The following is a 15,707-nucleotide window of genomic DNA, read 5'->3' as shown; positions in this document are numbered from 1 at the left end:
GTCAGCCTCAAGCCTCCTGCAGAGTGGCTACTGACATACAGCTCAAAACTGAATTCCCTATGAAGAAAGAATATAAAAATCACAATTGCAACAAGCGATAAGTAAGAATTCCCATGTTATAAATCTGTCTTAAATCCATGACAGGTTAACATGTTGTCATATTTCATTACATTCCTTCCAATCCAGACTTTACAGGCCTGCCAGGAAGCCAAATTTCCCCCTTATTTACATTTATCCATTTAGCTGACACTTTTATCCAAAGCGACTTACAATTGCTATATATGTCAGAAATCGCACGCCTCTGGAGCGTCTAGGGGACAAGTGTCTTGCTCAGGGACACATTGGTGGATGTGTCTGAGTGGGAATTGAACCTGGGTCTCTCTCACGCGTGTGTCTTATCCAATGCGCCATCACCACCCCATGGTTCACAATATCTAGGTGAACCATAATAATTATAATGATTTGTATACCAGCAGTTGTTTTCACAGTATGAATCGTCATTTCCTCAGTTGGGTTTCAAGCTGAGATGAGAGAGAGAGAGAGAGAGTCTCTTTAATGTTGTTTACTTCTTATCAGCCTGATTACCATTCTCATTTGTCTGTCTCAGGTAGATCTTAATTGAATAAACTCCTGTGTGTCACTCCTTGCCACACAAACCATACAATGCAAAAGATAAAGAGTACTGAGGACCACTGCGAAAAGTTGTGAGGCGCGCACACACACAGACACTCAAAATGCTGCTTCATTTCACTGATGAAGGTGACAACACATAATAAATACAGACTATAGCCTCACTGAGCTGTTAGCGCCACCACGTGGCCACACAGTAAAAGGAGCTCTAAGATACAGATTTGAAATGATTGCGTTATTAATTTGAAGCGCAGGCAGGCTGGCAGTTCATACACTTAAAGAGGTGGTATTATGCTTTTTGGCTTTTTCGCTCTCCTTTATTGAGTTATATACCTTTTTGTGCATGTAATAGGTTTGCAAAGTGAAAAAGCCTAAAATCCAGCCAAAAGGGAGTTCCCATCTCCCACAGAAAACACTGCTCTGAACTTATTTACCCAAGTAAATACGTGTCATAAGCACACATAAGCATACAGATGCCTTGAATCCCATTGTGACGCTATGAATTGCACCAATGCCTAATTGCCAAACAATGTTATCTTTTGTTTCCCACCAAAAACCTAATGAAAGGATCATGACAGTGGACAGGGTTAGATTTGTAACCACTACATAAGTGAAATAAAGGGTAATATATGGGATCTGTGCCCTTTTCCACATACAGGCCTGAAAAGCAGACCATTTTACTGTATAGTACATGAACTCTGAACTACCTCAAGAGGTGAGCTCAGGCTCTCCAAACATTCCCACAAACCCCACAGGTACCCGCACTAACTTTGGCAAAAAGGCTTTTAATTTTGCAGCACCATCTGCATGAAATCAGCTTCAGAATGAACTACAGTTGAAGGAGTCTCACTTTATTCTTTTAAAGGCTTTTTAAAGGACCTTGCAGAAAGGGAGTCTGTCTGTCACTGTTTTTAAATTGATTTAGGACCCCTTTTTTTTTTTATGATGTCATTGTTGTTTGAATATGATGAGTGAAAGTGTGTCTATATATTTACCTGTAAGTGTCTATTTGTAACCGCGCTGCTGCCACTTGCCAGGACACTCTTGTAAAAGAGATTTTTAATCTCAAGGAGTTTTTTTATCCTGGATAAATAAAGGTTCGAATGAATTGAATGAATGAAAAATGTGCTGGCCTACCACTGGAAAAGTCAGATTCAAGCAGTGTCAAAATACAGCATCGACAGAGCTGGCAACTCCATTTCAGTACTGGAAATCATGTGTAGAGAAGGAGAGCAGGGCGAGAAGATGAACCCTGCACGAATCGGAGACATACTAGTGGGAATACCAAACAAAGGCAAAGAGAGTGGACGGACAGATGTGTGTGCTCATTAAAATATAAGAGATACGAGGGGATTCTGCAGCTGGCATGTAGTGTGTAGTAGAAACATAATGGGATGGGGTGTTTATGTGAAGAGACTGACTCAGTGAAGAGCAATCTGATCATATGAGGACAGCTCTGTAAAAGGATATAATTGGTTCAGAAAAGAATCGTTGTGAAGTCCTGGTGTTAATCCAAACATCCCCCGAATCATGTCATTCTCGCCTCTTTTTACAGTCCTGGGAGGCGTATTGGATCAGGCCTTGGCAGCAAAACTGAGTACACTCATCTGGAGTTAGCTACAGGCGGATGGGACTGTTTCACAGTCCTTTCCTGATCTGTCCCATGAGCTGAAAAATGTGGAGCACCTGATTTATTATGTAATGTTATGCTGTAGCATTGCAATCCATGTCAGATTTGAGCTGGAGCCACCAGTCCTTGCTGGGAACATCCTGAGGTCAAGATTCTATGCCGTCTTGCAGTTTCTAGCTTAGAGGGGAGCAGACCAAACTGAGAGACAATGGAGGAGAGAGACGTCTTAGTTGGGGAGTCCAGGAGAGGGGCGGAGTTGTTGCTGAAGAACAGATAGTGCCAGGCTTTAGTGGTAATAAAGCCAAGGTCATAGCATGCCACACGTGCGGCAGTAGCTCAGTCTGTAAGTATTAGGCTGGGAACCGGAGGGTCGCTGGTTTGAATCGGTAGCTGGAGAGGTGCCAGTTCACCTCCTGCCAAAGGAGGCCTTGAGCAAGCTCCCAAATCCCCAACTGCTCGGGGCGCAGCACTGACTGGCAGCCCCCTCATCTCTGTGTGTTGCTATGGGTCATGTTTGTGCATGTGTGTGTATTTCAGACCTGTGCGTATACTAACATAATAACATTGAGTTGATTAAATAAAGTGTATCTTCAGCTTCACTGGGTCAGAGGTTGGCTCTGTGATGAGGGGCTGGAGCCAGGACACAAGGCCAGACAGAAACATGGCACTTTACATAGCAAGGGATCCGAGAAGACGTCTTCTAAATAATGTTCAGAATTTATTTAAATTCTGGGTGTCTCCCAACAATGTTGTTTTAATGTATTTTATTTCTTAACTATGGCTGGTATCTCAAGGTTAACCATTAAAATAAACTAAATAACTAACACATAAAAGTTTTACCTGTAAAATACAATTTACTTTTTGACTGCACTAATCTTTTTATTTGCCACTAGTGGAAAAATATCCCCAAAACAAGATGGCAGATAGCCCTGACTTTACAAACATGTTTGGTTAACATTTTAGCAGTAAATAACTTACTGTACTTTACACATCCAGTAGACAGCATTATTGTTATATTGTTATTTTGTTTATGGTCACCTTGTTGCCCCATATGTTGCTGTCTGCCCAGGATGACAACATCTTTGCCATCTTTGCCAAACCTAAAGTTTAAATCCAGTATTTGAACAGCTTTTCAGAAACTACAAACATTCCACAAGAGACAGTTGTGTTGAGGTCACATATAGAAATGGCCACTTTCGAAACGTCCAGTTATATTATTGTATTATATTCACATTTTATAAACCATCTCTTTTGGTTTCTACAAACTCCTAACAGAAAGGTTAATTGGTGTAGTAGCAGCAGACTGTGGAGAGGAGTGCCTATTTTTATGAATGTAACATATAAATATTCAACATTATTCTACAAAAAAGCATTGTTCATATTTTCATTTTCATTTAGCCAAAATTCAAGATTTTTACTCAGTCATACAAAACATGAAACTGGGTCTTCGAACTATTGTAGCAATCAGCAACGCCCATTTGTCCGACAGCACCTGAAGGCAGCAGCAGTCACGCGTTGTTTGCTTCACTGAGCAAATATGGCGGACGATGGCGAGTCGCTGGAGTCCTGGCTTAGTAAGTTCACACTAAAAACTCTAATTTCACGTAATTTGTTCAAATTAGAGGTGTGCACGTATGTGCTGCATAACCGTAGCAGTCTGAAACGTTTATTGGACTCACATGACATTCCTGAGTCTGAAAGGTATCGTGCTAATTCGTCTGAGTTGTCAGAAAGTGTTGCTGATGGATCATGTCGCTAGCCAAAATCAGCTTTGATGTTTGCTTTGCTTTGCTTTGCTTTGCTTGTGTCCTTAACTTTAATCCGTATGCCGTAGTGCTTGCTAAAATGTGATTATTCTATTCTACTGGTGACCCCATGGTACGCTTTTGCTTTTACACTCTGGAGCTATAACAGCTTTGTGAACACCTCCAGGCGTTAACTTAATCCAAGTTCAAACAGGACTTGCAACAACAACATCATGGAAGTGTCTGGAGGCTGTTAATCTAAGATACAGTGAAAACGTCGGATAACAACTGTCAGGCTTGTTTGTAAGCTGGTCTGGGAAGGGATAGAGCTTGATGCCCCAGGGTTGAATTACATCTGGGTCATGTTTATGTATCACAAAGCTCCAGGCTTCATTAGCTTTCCAGGATAGCCTGTTTACCATAGGTGTATCAACTGCCAAGATGTGCTGTTAGGGCTGCATGTCCATGAGAAATAATTTTCTTCTCTTTCAGACAAAGCCACCAACCCTTCCAACAGACAGGAAGACTGGGAGTATATAATGGGATTCTGTGACCAAATCAATAAGGAGCTAGAAGGGTATGGTCACATTCTTTCAATAAACCCATTTTCACCCAGATTGTGAATCACACCCATGCAGTGTTGCTCATCTGTGTTTCCATTGTGGTTAAACACATGGAGCTTATTACAAAGCCTATTATAACCCAGACTCTGGATTGCTTTTGTTATTGCTTTAGCATTTGATTGGTTCTTTCATTCATATTTTGCAGGCCACAAATATCAGTTAGACTGTTGGCTCACAAGATTCAGTCCCCTCAGGAATGGGAGGCGATGCAAGCATTAACGGTCTGTATTGTGATCATTTCACTGTGTTTCTCATTTTGATGTCCTTCGGCATTAAATGGTACAATCTGCGCTTGTTTTCCTTTTGTAGGTTCTTGAGGCTTGTATGAAGAACTGTGGGCGAAGGTTTCACAGTGAAGTTGGGAAATTTAGGTTTTTAAATGAATTAATTAAGGTTGTTTCACCTAAAGTAAGTACAATAGATGCTCAACCCCCCACTAATGGGGATATGTTTACTTGAATTGATGTTTGGTGTCATTTGAAGTTATGCATCTGTTATTTTTCAGTATCTAGGAGACAAAGTGTCAGAGAGAGTGAAGACAAAAGTGATTGAGATGCTGTACAGTTGGACTACGTCTTTACCAGAGGAAGCAAAGATCTCTGAAGCGTATCAGATGCTGAAGGCACAGGGTGAGAAACCAGCCGCTTTAAAACAGTTTATGTATGCGGATATAATAACACAGTAAACAAAATGATTGCATATCAGTGACATCCAAAAATAATGTATTGAACAATCGGTTATGACTATCTTTTAAGGTAATTTTGTCACCTTGAAGACCCAAAACTATCATTTGCAGACTAGAATAGCTGTCTGTTGTCATTTTTATTTTAGGTATTGTTTCAGTTGACCCAGAAATCCCTCTTGATGCCACATTAATACCATCACCTTCTCCACGACCCAAGAATCCTGTGTTTGATGATGAGAAGAAGAGCAAGGTAAGAAGGATTATTTTAGGATGTGATTGTTGAATGCTGCAACTCACTGCACATAACTCTGTCTTTTTCTCGTTTTATCACTGTTACAGATTTTTGATGAATTGTTTCATTGACCCAGATTAGATCATATATTAACATTTAAGATAATGTATCTGTTACCCTACCTGTACTGCATGTGTATTTCAGTGTAGGGGTAATATGATACCTCTGTAGTTGAAGTATCTTGAGTGCTTGCATATTTGGCCACCATACTCAGAGCCTCTCTGCCGATGATTTGACAGTTTGACAGTTTTGGACATTTTGCTTTATTCTTTTTCTTGCTGAGAGTTTGCTTACCTGCAGGAAGTTAGTGCAGTCGTTCAAGAAATAGCCCAGCACATAACTCCCTTTAAAACCACAACTTGTCGTTTTTGCTTTGTTTTCTGTATAAATTAAATTAACAAGCTATAACATGTTTATTAGTGAGCTTTAGAGGTGTTGTAAGGCTGCTTTGTTTAACCTTTGGACAGAGCCAGGCTAGCTTTTTACCCCAATGTATTAAGTCTTTATGCTAAGATAAGCTAAGCATCTACTGGCTGTAGCTTGACATCTGACAGACAGATATGTGAGTGGTATCAGTTAGGCTTGGGCGTTCTTCTTTATTTCTTATTGTTCAAGCATGGAACACTTAAGATCACCGATTGCCAAAACTTTAGGCTTATTAGCTTTAAGAGAAACCAGAAACATCTGTAAATGCACAGTACAGTGTTTCCCAGAGAATTACTGTACAACTGTGCTCAAAGTCAACTTGAATGCTTTAGTTTTGGACACATTTATGGAGTGGTGTTGATGATACTGACCATTTAAGTACGGATTGATTAAGGAATTGCGGAAAATCCGGCAAAAATCTATCCTCTAGCACATGATCATGTTTTGATTCAGATTGTGCACAAGGTGTGGAGGGGCTATATACAGGCCGCTCCATTTTAATCAGACTGTATATAAGAAGTGGACGTAATCATCGTGACGTCACCCGTTTGTTTGTGGGCTGCCGTTTTGAAGCCTGGAGTTTGGCCATTAGGCCGCCACCATGTTGATTTCTTTTTCAAGCAGCGTCACTGGACATGACCATATTTGGACGAGACTGGAGCCAACGGCTTTGTGTGGAGCGAGCTAGCTTGGCTAGCTAGGTGCATTTGTAATTCACTTTAACTTTTAACCGGGATGATAATTTTGTCTAGTGAACAACAGGCTTAAAAGAAAATGTACTCACCAGAGAAAATGAACATCCGACCCCTAATGAGTTTTTTTTCCAACGGCGCTGGTTAAATTTACACTATGCCGTGGGTACGAGTCACTCTAGCTTGATTTATAGGTTGCCATGGTAGCGACTTAGGGTAGACCCACCCTAAAGCATACGCTGCTTTATTGTCTATTGTCCCCTAAATGGGACCATAATTTACTAAATGGACATCATGCTGTATTAAAGAAGACATGAAACTAGCTATTAAGACCATAAACTCATTATGAAAGTGTTTACGGAGTTAATAAATTAGGTGAGAAGTAGGGTCATTTTACCATTATTTCTAATGTAACTGTACTTCTGTTTTGCAACCAGAGGAGTCACCTCCCACTGGTCGTTCGATAGAATGCAGGTTTAAGGGACTGCATTCGCCTCCCGCTTGGAGGTTCCCGCTTGGAGGTTCCCTCTTGGTTTCAATGTGTTTGAGAGAGAGAGCGAGCGGAGGTGCTGAGCACTCTATGCGCTGCACGCAGCTCCGGCATGAATTATGATTTTACAAATAGTATTTAGTATGTGGCGGTCAGCGTTGATATTGTGGCTTGTTGTGTCGCCACAAATAAGTCAATGAATGGGAAACACTGCAGTGTGGTGCAGATTCTAGAGATTGTTTTTATGTCCTCTTCGCATTTCATATCTGCGCACGAAAAACCAATCGCTGATCAGCCTTTCAATCGCCGATAGCCGATACCTGCATCATCCAGCTGCTATATATACTGCATTACTGGCTTACGGCTTTGTTATGTGAGCATCCCACAGAAAAATTATATCATGTCATTAAAGGTCCATTTGTGACACTGAAGCTGCTCTTCTTGGTTTTTGTTTTCGCTCCAACACCTCACTGTTTACAGCACATCAAAACAGGTCACAACTGCATGTTTACTTTGTCTTGACTGCAGTTGATGTATGGATTAATTTGTTTTTTCAGGGTCTGGGAGCTGAAATAGCATTGCTGCTTGTGTCTGGGAAATGTGTGGGAGTGTTTACTCACTGATGATTCCTCTCATCTCTCTGCAGAGATTGTCAGAGCTGCTGAAGAGCAAAAATCCTCAAGATCTGCAAGAGGCCAATCGGCTCATCAGGAACATGGTCAAAGAGGTGTGCTGGTGTCAATGAATCTCCAATGAAATGTTTTGATACTTATACTTTTGTTTTATTTGAGCCCACATTCTGGTGGCTTTCTTCTAGTGAAACTGGAAGCAGCTTACTGCGTACATTTCTCAGTTTTTGTCTCAAAACTTGTGTTTATACTGACATTCAAGTTTAATGAGTACTATCAAGTGCAACTCACTTTTTTAATTTTTTTTTTCCAGGACGAGGTTAGAACACAGAAAGCGACAAAGCAAAAAAGCACACTGGAAGCAGTCAACAACAGCGTCAAACTCCTTAATGAGATGCTTGCTCACTTCAGTCTGGAAGGCTCCACGGGCAGCGAAAAGGAGCTCATTCGGGTTAGTTCTCCTTTACAGCTTAAATGACCTTTGGTAACTACTTCACTTATGTCTTTGGCATTAAACACTGTTATATTAGTCCAAACCTTGCCCATACAGCCTCAAAGCAATGTAATGCAATGTAATTTACTGCTGTATCATTTATCCCTGTGGAAAGAAATAAAAACCGCCTTGTTCTGAGAAAATCCAGTCCTTCGTTAAATGTCATTAAATGTCAAGTATGTTTCAGAAAATACATTGGCGAATTTCCTTATCAAGTAAAGAGATGTGCTCAGTGAACAGCTCAAAGTAATTTATTTCAAAAGTGAATATACTGTGCCTCTCCAGATGTGTGATAACATTTAACATCATATTCTCATGTGACATTAGCTATTAATGAGAATCATTTCTTTTTATATCCTATGATACAGCAGTTTCTGAATGAGATTCAAGATGGAAATATTTGGTGATTGTTGAAAATAATTTTTCCAGGAGTTGTATGGTGATTGTGACAAGCTCAGGCAAACAGTGTTTCAGCTCGCTACTGAGACGGAGGATAATGATGGCAGTTTGGGTAAGAAATCCTGTTGTCTGGCCCTATTGAACCTGATGACGTGCTCTCGCTATCCTAATTTAAGTATAAAAAGATTGAGTCATGATTTAGGCAGGTCTTGTGCTGTGTTGAGTGTCCACTTGAAGTATAAAAAAAACATTCTGCTCACACAGTTCCTAAATTTAGCAACCACTGTGAAAAACATTCGGTTGTTTCAAAAATGTTATCCGAGTCTAACTTATTAAAATGCATTTATTAGGAGACATTCTGCAGGCCAGTGATGACCTTTCCCATGTCATTAATTCCTATAAGAAGATTGTGGAAGGACAGACCATCAATGGAGAGACTGAAGAAGCCCAACAAACACAGTCATCACTCAGACAAGGTACATTTTAACTGGTATGGTATTTGGAAATGGGCAATAAACACATCAGCCTAGTGTTTCAAGGAAATTCCAGTATAATCTGAACAAGATTATGCCAAGTGAATGAACAGTTTTAATTCTATCATATTTTGGCAAATTAGGCTGTATTAACTTAGATATGATGAATGCTAACTGTTTATTGAAGTTACCTTTTTGTGATTAGGTGAGACAGGAAAGTTTCTTCTTAGAAATTGTGCAAAAGTACAACTGCCATAGTTTTCGGAGACCACTATGCACAGCTAAGTCTGTGATTATCTTGAGCAACATTGTTTCTGGAAGTGAACATCGCTCTTGAGCATTTTAAATGCTACCTTTGGATTTCCTTACTCCACAGTGTTGGAATGTGGTAGAGGGTCTGTTTTTGTGTTTGTGTGAACGGGCCTTTTTTAAACTTTGCTCAACAGATGGATGGACACTGACAGTTTTACCCGTTTGAAAATGAATACATCTTTGTTATCTTACGACCTATGTTTTTCTTCATCTGACAGGCGCTGGTTACACAAACCGGTCAGAGATTCTGATTGACCTGCTGGGTCTGGACATCCAGAGCATCTCTCTACAGGAGCAGCAACCCCCGCCATCCTCTCGGTCTATTCCTGCTGACCTGCTGTGTGGGTCTGCCACTGACCCTCAGTCGCCCAGCCCCAGCACACCCTCTGCAGCACTCTCTCTGCTGGATGAAGAGCTTCTGTCTTTAGGTAACGTGTAATATAATGTACTTGAAGAATTTTTATTTTTTTTTCATTAACTGTTGTTTGATAATGTCTTGTTTACATGTAGATATGACATTTTTTGATACATTTACATTACGTTAATTTACAGGCATCAACGAACCTATTCCAAGTAAATCAACACATGGAAACCTGAGCAATCATTTGCCATCTTTAGAGGTATTTAAATCAATGGCAATCATTTCTACTAATGTCAAGTATTTTCTTATTGGTAATAGCAGTGTTTTTATTACCATGAATTCCAGAATTCCAGTCAGGATTTTGATCATTTTGACACCACCTCGTCTTCGGTTCCTGCCTTCTCTACATCTTCGCTTCTTCCAGATGCCCTTTCTATGACAGCCCCCGTTAGCCAAACCAAGTCTTCTTCAACTGCCTCTACATTAAGCTTCCCTGGGCTCGTCTTCTCCATGCCTCCAGTTTCTACAAAATCTGTCTCAAATACATCAGTTATATTCCCACAGCCCCTCAGTTCAGTATTGACCACCACGGCACCACCTGCCATTTCTCAAACATTCAGCAAAGGCGCGCCCGCTCGTTCAGCCACCACTGTCTCTCCACAACAGGTCTCCATTTCATCTGCAGCGTCCCACTCGCCTTTAACGTCTCTCAGTCACAATCTGCAAGACCTTGCCTTGCTGGATCTGGGCAGTCCTAAAAAGTGAGTAAGACTTGTGCCACAAAAACTGACGCCAATCTGTCCATCTGTCACACATATTATCTTGGATGCTGGGTCATATATTTTTTTAAATCTCAGTATGATGCATACCCCCTTTCTAGTTTAAAGGCACGTCTTTTCACTGAGATGTTTAACAGCGATTTCTCCGTTCTGCCATAGCAGTGAGTCTCAACCACGAATTTCTAGATGGCAGGTCGACCCGCGGTATTCCGTTAATCTTTGATACAAAGTAATCAGTGGGTGACCCAGAAGCCACTCAAGAGTGCGTGTATGTGTTGAGCACTGTAACTAAGCAACATTGCTCAGAGCAGATGGTGAAATGCTTTATGTGAATGCATTTTAGAATACTTTCCAAATTACATATCAAAACATAATAGTAGTTTGTATCATATCAGTTTAATCAAAATGTGAAGATCATTTATAAGTGGTCTTGCTGAGTGCCCAGGTTCAAATGTTAGGAGGCTGAGATTTTGTCTTGTATTGGTGTGAAGCCAAGTGCCTGTGCATTCCACCACTAAACCTGCACAGTGCTCATAACAAGAGTATGCTCAAACCTGCACAGTGTTCATTATGCATTTTCGGGTAGTAATTTCTTTCATCCTGCTTCTGTTATCTTATTCTTCCCGTAGGTCATCAGTGTTCATGTCTGTCATTCTAAGTTTAAGCATTATGGGACCTTTAATGTCTTTAACAAAGACTCTTGAATTATCCACACAGTATGCCACCTGGTTTGATGGACTTTGGCAGCTTGTTGGACAAGAGTGAGGATCTGCACACTCCTGCTACCATTACTTCTAGAGTCACCTCCAACACATCCACCTCATTGCTCCTTGGACGGATCCAAGGAGGGTCCACTCCCCCACCTGCCAATAGTCAGGCAGATGACAGCCCTCTGTTACGCTCTCTGTCCCCCATCCTCCCTCTGAGCCATGCCAGTCCAGAAAAAGAGGTGTCCCTGGCCGATGTCTTCGTCCCCTTGGATGTCATCAAGCCAAGTGAGTTCTGTGAAATAGGCTGTATGCTTTGTTTTGTGTGTTTTATGAGTATTTGAGATGATTGTTGCTTTTGATAATTATTTGTAGGAGAGGGAGTAACAGGAAGATATTTGAGACAAATGAGGACATTACACTGGGTCAGATTTCTCCATGCAGTTTTGCCCACCTGTAACTATGAATCCATGTACATGTTTAATTAGAGCCCATGATGTTTGAAAATGATGTTACTGAGTAGGCCAAACTTAAAGGTTTTATAAGACCATCTGTGCAGTTAGCACATGCTGTAAAACGCATTTAATCTAATTTTCCAAGAATCTCATATAATATAATATTTTGTGCACAGAGTACATAGTGTTTATAACAGGTGGTTCAGGTGGTTCAACATGATAAATAGGCCTTGTATCCTCAAACTTCGACCGTAGCATGCATTATTATGGTTTATTGTACCTTTTTCGACTACAATAATTCTAGGTATTGTTCGCCATTTCAACAGCAGTAGTCTAAACGAAAAATTTTGCCTGATCTCCCTACCTCAACAGTGTACCCTGTAGAGAGGATAATCATTAAAGAGATGAAACTAGAGGGGAGAGTTCATGTCTCTATAGTACAGGTATATTAGTAGACTCCAACACCTCTTTATTTGAGACTGATGTGGTTGGAAAACTCAACTTTAGACACTACTGCCACTTAGTGGTGAGAGTAGCAACCTTGATACAACTTGAAAAGACAGGGTGATATTTTCCTAGTTACACTTCATTATGTGGTCTGAGAGTAATTTTCACAGCATGTGCAATACGAAGGACACATATTTAAACATGCCTTCAGTTTGGATTACACTGGGAGAAATAAGAGGTGGTGTATGTGTGAAGGCTCAAATGGTTGCATGCAATGAGAGTCCTATGTGATGATAACTTTTCTCCCCCCCTTTGTGTGCTGTATTTAAGGCAAAGTGTGTCCTGTGACGGCATATGACAAAAATGGGATCCGTGTTCTGCTGCATTTTGCCACTGACTGTCCAGCAGGCAGACCTGATGTACTGGTGATGGTGGCATCCATGCTTAACACAGCCCCGCTGCCTGTCAGGAACATTGTTCTGCAGGCTGCTGTGCCCAAGGTATAACCTGCTGTACCTCTGTGATATCACTGTTACCACATAGGAAGCAACACACTGTGTGTTAATATTTAAAAGTATTCAATTTGGCAGATGTTTAACTCATGGATGGTTTGTTCTGCCAATTCTCCAGATGATGAAAGTGAAACTGCAATCACCCTCAGGGACAGAGCTGGCCCCTTTTAACCCAGTCCTTCCCCCCGCTGCCATCACTCAGGTTATGCTACTTGCAAATCCTCTCAAGGTAGAGCTCAGCCTGGAGCTTTTTTGTCTTTATCAATGTATTTTTGAAATGATTTTAATATTTACTATAATAATGTAATGTATTCATTGACAGAGCTCTCTCTTACTTCAGCAGTGTTTTTACTCATGTTTGAGGTCATACTATACATCATTAAATCTTACAGTCTAATGTCTACTAGTGTGCTTTGAGGAGATAATGATCACATTGACAATGCACAAGGTTGTGTGTGTGTGTGTGTGTGTGTGTGTGTGTGTGTGTGTGTGTGTGTGTGTTCGAGCAAGCTAATGAAAGCTGACTGTGTGTATATGTGTTTTGCAGGAAAAGGTTCGGATGAGATACAAACTGACATTCATGCTGGGAGAGCAGCCACACACGGAAGTGGGGGAGGTGAATGAGTTCCCGCCTGCTGACAGATGGGGGGCTCTATAGTCCTGCCTACTCCTTCAAGCTGACCCGACTTCTTTAACAATTGCGTTTGTCAGTGCAGCCCAGAGGTCAAGAGAAAAGGACAGTATGGAAGGCTTTTAAGAAAAATTTACAGAATGATCTAAGTTTTAATGGACCCTTTTGAATGAGTTTTTCTGCTTACAATGGCCCACTGAAGTAGCCAAAGTCCTGCAGCATACATCCAACTTTAGTACAGTGCTAGAGAAATTGAGTGAAGTAGTTTTATGTGGGGAAATCAGTGGTAATTTTAAATATTGCCAAGTTGTTATTAGGTTTACTGTTTGCTGTTCATATTTACTCCTGTCCCTCAATCACGTCAGAACTGATTAGAGAATACTTTTGGATCCCAGACAGTCTTAATAATAAGCAAAAACACATGTGTAAAGAGATTGTGAAGCCAGGGTCATAAGGGCATGTGACCAGCACTTCACATGATTTGCTGCTGCTGATGTATGATAACAATGTTTTGCGCTGAAGACGTTAGACTGGAGCAGAATATTGCTCCTCTGTGGCTAAATAAAAGGCACTCAGAGTGGCTGATCAAGAATCAGTTGCTCTCAGTTGACTTCTTCCAATATGCCACACAATTACTACTGAATACTTTGTGTTATGAGTTCTATACTAACTCATAGCTCAGACTATTGTTATGTTTTTTTATTCATTCAGTATTTATTGTCATGAATGTGTTTATTTATTCTAGTTTGGGGAAGAAGGTATCAGATCTTTTATTTTCCTGTATGGTATAACAATAGACAGTTTTATTTCTTCTGCATACTCTTGTTATGATGGACACTTTAAGTATTGCAGTGAGAAAGGCACAGATCAGTAGTGGTCTGTCTAAGAGCCTTTAATCTTACCAAATATTCAATAGATATTTTATAATATGTTACATTACGTAGCAACAGGGTGGACATGAATTACATGTCCAGGGCGTGCACTCTGGATAGCATTTTATTATAGAAATGTAATTCCTGTAAGATAAAACGGCTAAAGTTAATGCCATGTATAGCTTTGCTCTTGCTCCTGCAGTTAGACCATGTTGTGGAAACCAAGCTAAAGGGGTAGGTTATTCCCTTGGGTCAAGTGTAAATGTTTAGCTTGTGTGAGAGATTCATACATCAAACTAGGGAAATGTTTCTTTGGATAAGCCTTGGAAAAAAACTTGGTGGTTAATTCAAAGCATTAGTCGTAGGAGTGCTCATAAAAAACTGATGACTGATCTTTCTGGGGCTATCAGTGCTATATAGAATATTCTCAACATATTTCTTATAAGATTATTTATTTGTCTTAGATTGGTAAATGAACTTGACATTGCATATTTTTGAAAAGCGATTTATGTGCATGGAACAATAAAGAATGAGATGGATTTATTTGTATTACAATTCCCACATATTCTTGCCTCATTTTTCAGTGACTAATGTCAGTGGAGTAGAATATTAAGCACAACATTGTTGAGGTGCATTTTTATTTCATATTCTTTACTTAGTGGTAAGTAAAAGTAGTAATAACACAGTGAAAACTCTAAGTAAAAGTCCTGCACTTACCGAGGTTGAGCATCAAAAATAATCTTGCAGCAATGAATCCTGTCATTATATTCTATATTATACCATCTGGATTATTATTGCGGATGCATTGCAACATGTAGCTGGTCAAGTTGTAGCTAATTTTAACTGTCTCATCGCAGTTTGGTAGGTAGGTGGTGTAGTGTAGTTTTTGTGGTGAGCAGCGTTGGTTTCTAACTATGGAACATCCAAAGTGACAGAACTGAATGAAAGAATAAATAAATAAATGGGGAAATAAATGCAAGAAAGAATGAATGAATAAATACATACATTTGCTTTTGCCTTTCCCCAAGGAGACCTGTTGTCATTGATTTTCCCTTCCTCTTCCTTAACTGTCAATCAACGTGTTGTGGCCCGCCCACTAAGTCAGGTCTAGCAGCCGATGACTGATACTATCTTCAGTGTGGATATGCTGTCCTTGGAAGAGTGTTATGATTGGTAGAAAGTTTAGAAGGAGTTATGCTGCGTTCAAGACCGGTCGGAACTGGGATATTTCCCAGTTGAAACTTCCGATTTCCCACATCAAAGCGTTCCAGGTGCATGGTGGTGCATGAAACCGAAAGTGAACGAAAACCGTGGCTATGACAACGTGTACACACAGTTGCACCCTCAGCAGTGTTTTAGGTGTTAATTATTTGGATGGCAGCTTAACTGCAACAACTTAATATAACATAAATAGCCTATAGTTA

At 40.3% G+C, this 15,707-nt stretch overlaps 1 protein-coding gene across 3 annotated transcripts; it reads left to right on the top strand.

The window, feature by feature from the left end:
* Positions 1–3,726: 3,726 nt before the first annotated feature.
* gga3a (golgi associated, gamma adaptin ear containing, ARF binding protein 3a) lies at positions 3,727–14,841 on the top strand. Of its 3 annotated transcripts, none has more exons than XM_038713781.1 (17): positions 3,727–3,834; positions 4,498–4,582; positions 4,774–4,849; positions 4,938–5,036; positions 5,134–5,257; positions 5,460–5,563; positions 7,860–7,940; positions 8,156–8,293; positions 8,765–8,846; positions 9,085–9,210; positions 9,738–9,947; positions 10,072–10,139; positions 10,202–10,641; positions 11,377–11,654; positions 12,599–12,768; positions 12,899–13,009; positions 13,328–14,841. In XM_038713781.1, exons 1-17 carry the CDS (start codon positions 3,798–3,800, stop codon positions 13,436–13,438), a joined length of 2,340 nt encoding a protein of 779 aa, XP_038569709.1. In that variant the 5' UTR covers positions 3,727–3,797; the 3' UTR covers positions 13,439–14,841. The 3 variants fall into 3 exon arrangements, with proteins under 3 accessions (XP_038569709.1, XP_038569711.1, XP_038569710.1); XM_038713783.1 differs by having other exon boundaries at positions 3,728–3,834; positions 10,226–10,641; XM_038713782.1 differs by lacking the exon at positions 3,727–3,834 and adding an exon at positions 3,944–3,961.
* Positions 14,842–15,707: the final 866 nt, after the last annotated feature.

This window comes from Micropterus salmoides, unplaced genomic scaffold, assembly GCF_014851395.1.
Source record: "Micropterus salmoides isolate LMB-PRFRI ecotype aquatic unplaced genomic scaffold, ASM1485139v1 Ms_hic_scaffold_12, whole genome shotgun sequence".
NCBI lineage: Eukaryota > Metazoa > Chordata > Actinopteri > Centrarchiformes > Centrarchidae > Micropterus > Micropterus salmoides.
This window is presented reverse-complemented; position numbering and strand designations above follow the sequence as displayed.